The sequence below is a fragment of the Gordionus sp. m RMFG-2023 genome, chromosome 4, assembly GCF_954871325.1.
Source record: "Gordionus sp. m RMFG-2023 chromosome 4, tfGorSpeb1-WG-v2, whole genome shotgun sequence".
In the NCBI taxonomy this organism is placed as follows: Eukaryota; Metazoa; Nematomorpha; class Gordioida; order Chordodea; family Parachordodidae; genus Gordionus; species Gordionus sp. m RMFG-2023.
The window spans coordinates 12,111,347-12,115,640 of record NC_088778.1 but is presented as its reverse complement, the minus strand read 5'-3'; the positions used below and the strand labels follow the sequence as shown (position 1 = coordinate 12,115,640).

General features: G+C 25.2%; 1 protein-coding gene across 1 annotated transcript; it reads left to right on the top strand.

The window, feature by feature from the left end:
- Nucleotides 1-1,402: 1,402 nt before the first annotated feature.
- LOC135928411 (large ribosomal subunit protein mL49-like) lies at nucleotides 1,403-2,546 on the top strand. Its single transcript, XM_065464869.1, has 5 exons — nucleotides 1,403-1,505; nucleotides 1,560-1,727; nucleotides 1,838-1,940; nucleotides 2,102-2,229; nucleotides 2,273-2,546. The coding sequence occupies exons 1-5, from the start codon at nucleotides 1,467-1,469 to the stop codon at nucleotides 2,426-2,428; spliced, it is 594 nt and encodes a 197-aa protein (XP_065320941.1). The 5' UTR covers nucleotides 1,403-1,466; the 3' UTR covers nucleotides 2,429-2,546.
- The last annotated feature ends 1,748 nt before the right edge of the window (nucleotides 2,547-4,294 follow it).

The window sequence follows — 4,294 nt, the reverse complement described above, 5'->3', positions numbered from 1 at the left end:
CTGATTGTCATACCTAGGTCTACTATAATTGTCCCTTCTTTCCGTGTTATTAATTCTCTCATTTCTATTTAACTCTCCCATATTACTATCGGTCCATCCTTTGATCAATTCTTGTACAGGTAACCAGGTTACCTTACCCATCACATCTTCTTCTCCATTATGGCCCTCAATGGTCAATGTCTGACCCTTAATCCTTACATTTCTATTTCTCTTAATCCTTCTTTTAAATAATAAGCTACCTACCCAAATCACAAAAATTATTAACGCTCCCAAAATGTTATATTAAATTTCCCAATATTTCATGAATTTTAAACTTTTTATGTTTCCTATAAGAAATTAACAATAACCTTTAAAATAAATATTTTAATTATTTGTAAAGTTAGGAGGTATGAAATAATTAGGACCGTAAAAATTCCTATAAAACACATATACATATATATACTGAATAAATAAATTTCTAGCGTTAATTCGCCACAAATACTAAGTTTTTTATATATATATATATATATCACTATGCCACAAAGATTCTTTTATATATCACTGAGCCCCCTTTTTTTATACCACTAATCCACAAAGACCACTAAGCCACAAAGATTACTAAGCCACCAAGACCACTAAGCCACAAAGATCACTAAGCCACAAAGATAATTAAGCCACAAAGACAAAGACTACTAAGACACAAAGATCACTAAGCCACAAAGATAATTAAGCCACAAAGACCACTAAGCTTTTTCTTTTTTTTTATATATCACTAATCCACACAGATTTTTTTTTATTTCTTTTTTTTTTACAGTTTCCCCCCTTTTTTTTTAGTGTCCCTAACGACCAGGTTCTAGCAATCAGTTCGCTCTGGTCACGGTAACCATTATTATTTAACTATATTAATGTATTGCTTTCTTATATATATATATAGGCAGTTTTATACTTCCTTTATTAGAATATTTCGTATAGTTTATAAATAAAAATATAAGACGTTAAAAACAGATTATAATTTTAGAATAAAAATTATTTGTAAAAAAAAATAATAATGATGATAATTTTTTCCCCTTTTTGGGTTTATATAATTTTTTAAAATTGTTAAAATAAATATATATTTATTAATAATTAGAAAAATATAATATTACTCCTTATAACAAAGAATCGATAAAAAAAAATATAATTCATTAGTAATCCTATAAAAAATAATATTTATTAACAATGACTCAACTATTATTAAATAACTTCTGTTACTAAAAAAAACGAAATATATAACAGTAAAAGATACAAACACAAAATGGCTACCAGTCACTTCAATTTTTGCCACTTCAAATTTGATTTTAGCATTACGATCGGCTGTCTATAGTATTAATGTCATTGTTTCAAACTTATAGGGGCCATTTTGACAGCCATTTTAGCTTATTTGCCTTTTTAGAGTATATAGAGCGCACCCAAACCAGCGGTAATCAATCCAAACATATGGTAAGAAAATGTTAAAATCGTACATACAAAGATGTAAATTTTTTCAGGTATTTATTATGCTGAATAAAATATTATTTTATAACCATGTTATTTTATCAAAGATTTGTTCTGATGGAATACATTTTAAATTTTTATCATTTTGTGCTGATAATCATTTTTATAGAACATTTGACAAACCTACTTGGAAAAACCCAGATAATCCGGGAAATCCTCAACTAGATCTTTTAGAAAACTTAACAGATTTTGAAGAGTCGAGAGACGAGTTTAGAGTAACTTTAATAATTATGTTATAAATTTTATAATCAGCAAACCTTATTAAAAATTGAAAATTAAATTATTTAATCTGATAAATAATATATTCTTTTTTATTTAATAATAGTATATAGAAAATATTATGGAGGTTTGTCAACCTAAAACTGTTCATGAACCAACTGATTTAGATGATAGAAGACCTAGGCCATCGGGCTGGATTCCCCCTCCAAGTTATATTATATATAAATTAGAATTATCCCCAAACCTAATGTATATAAAGGTATTTTATACAATAAGATTTCAAGATATTAAAATAATAAAATATGATAATTTTTTTTACCAATAATACCTATATTTATATTTTAATATAATCAAATATTTTATAACTAAGCTCATTGTCCAAATTTATCATACTTTGTATCACGAACAAAAAATCACCTCCTCCCTGTTTATTTTTATTTAAAATACAATGGCTCTCAAAAAGTGACAAAAATCAAGAATATTATGGGAAATATATGGGTATTATCATAAAAAAAATAGCAAATTAAATTACTTTTTACAGGACTTTGAAACAGACCTCATTAAACATCTTTCTGAATATATCACTGACAAAGATTTTATACCACCAACTCAAATCAATGAATATTCCCAGAGTATAAATATCAAAGGTGTATGGACAGAAGAAATTAAACAATTTTTGGCCAATAAAGGATTTTAATAAAAGAATGTAAAACATTTTTTTATATTATAATACACCAATATAACATTGGCCATCAATATACAACTTCAGATGATCTTTTAATAATACTGCAAAATAATTTTATATGCCTAGTTATTATCTATTATAATTTTACATTCTATACAATCATTGAAATAAATCTTTCCATGAACATTATTTTTTCAAGAATGGAGCCAATATTATATATTAGTTTAAGATATATTAAGGAGCACACACTACTTTTTTAGTACTATAGTTAATCTTAATAGTGCACTACTTTAACAAAAAAAATAGTGTTACCAGTAGTGCATCGCTACTTTAAAATTTTATATTATAATCTTTAATTTAAATTTATATTCCAAATGCTCTATATATCTAATTTATCAAGATATTTAAAATATAAATTCTACCAATAGAGATAGACATGGAAGATAATTGGAGACAATTGATAACCTCAAAATTTAATAAAAAATGATACTATAGAATTACTATTCCACAAATTTGCAAAATATTTTGAACCCTTTCATGAATATTTAGGCTGCTAAATCTCACAAATTTTACCACTTGAAATTGGCATGGATTTTACAATAAGATTGATTTCAAAAGATATTATCAGAGTTGGGCAGTATCGCGAATACTTGTATCTTTGATACAATCCTTTTTGTATCTTGTACTCAGTATCTTTTTTGACATTTTTAATAAGATACTAGTATATGTGTCTAGATCCTTTATTCTGAAAAGAATCTTTTATCTTTTGCATTTTCTTGACAGAAGATACAGATTCTTTTAAATATTCATGTTTCACAGATTATATCCTTATTTATTTGACAAACAAAATTAGCTAGCAAATTTACAACTCTCATTAAGATAGATAGATAAAGATTAACAACATCAAAACAAAATAAGTAAAGAATATATTTTATATAAAAATTTGTAACTCGAAAGAATGCAATTACCAATTTTATATTTTTTAATTTGTAGGATTATTAACACTCATGGTAGTGAAAAGAAAATTATGTAAATAGGTTCCTCTGAATCAAATGTCAATCTTAAAATTTTAGATGTAAATTTTTTTAAATAATTCAATCTACAAATTTTATTAAACATAAAAGTATATTATTTATAAATGTTATGTTATAATATAATTATATATTTTTTTAAAAAATGAGAAATACCATTTAGGCATTTATAGTATACCCTACCCAATATAGAGCAAACTACCACAATAAAAAAAGATAATTCAACCCAGTATATCAACTTCATTTAATGCCATTATTAAAATAAAACCAATATTTACAATAAAATAAAATTGAAATGGAGTAATGGGAAAATGTACAAAATTATGAAATGCAAGTTGAAGGCCCAAATCTTCTGAAAAGATAAGGGAGATAACAGGTGGTAATTTGCTAAAATTTCAATGCTTAATCAGGTGGAATAGCCTATATGCTAGTATAACTTCACTGTTATAATATAAATCACATTTTAATTTATTATTTGAAACAATTGATTGTTCCATTATTAAAGAAGCGGATATTGTTTATATTGAGGGATATTAAGGGATATTGTTAAGGCAAACTACAAGAACAGAGTAGTACATAATTAATGCCCATACTATTTGTGGTTATAGGTAAACTTAAAAATTTAAGTTGCAATATTGTCTACCTTTATAAAAGTTGTCCAAGATGTTATTGGCAAAAGATTTTGGAAATATTTTTTTTATGATGTTGAATATAACGAAGCTTTTTTGGCATTATTATCACATCTATATTTTAAGAACTTATGAATTGTTGGCTGATAAAGAAAATATTTTTATATTACTAAAAGAAGCCCTAAATATAGTACCAATAGTATATAATCAACTATAAC

What these genes read in the sequence shown, in the direction of transcription:
- LOC135928411 (XM_065464869.1), top strand. Translation starts at nt 1,467, where the DNA reads ATGTTAAAATCGTACATACAAAGATGTAAATTTTTTCAG. An exon ending in AAAGATGTAAATTTTTTCAG is followed by an intron (nt 1,506 to 1,559) that starts GTATTTATTATG and finishes ATTTTATCAAAG; the next exon opens with ATTTGTTCTGATGGAATACA. An exon ending in AGTCGAGAGACGAGTTTAGA is followed by an intron (nt 1,728 to 1,837) that starts GTAACTTTAATA and finishes ATTTAATAATAG; the next exon opens with TATATAGAAAATATTATGGA.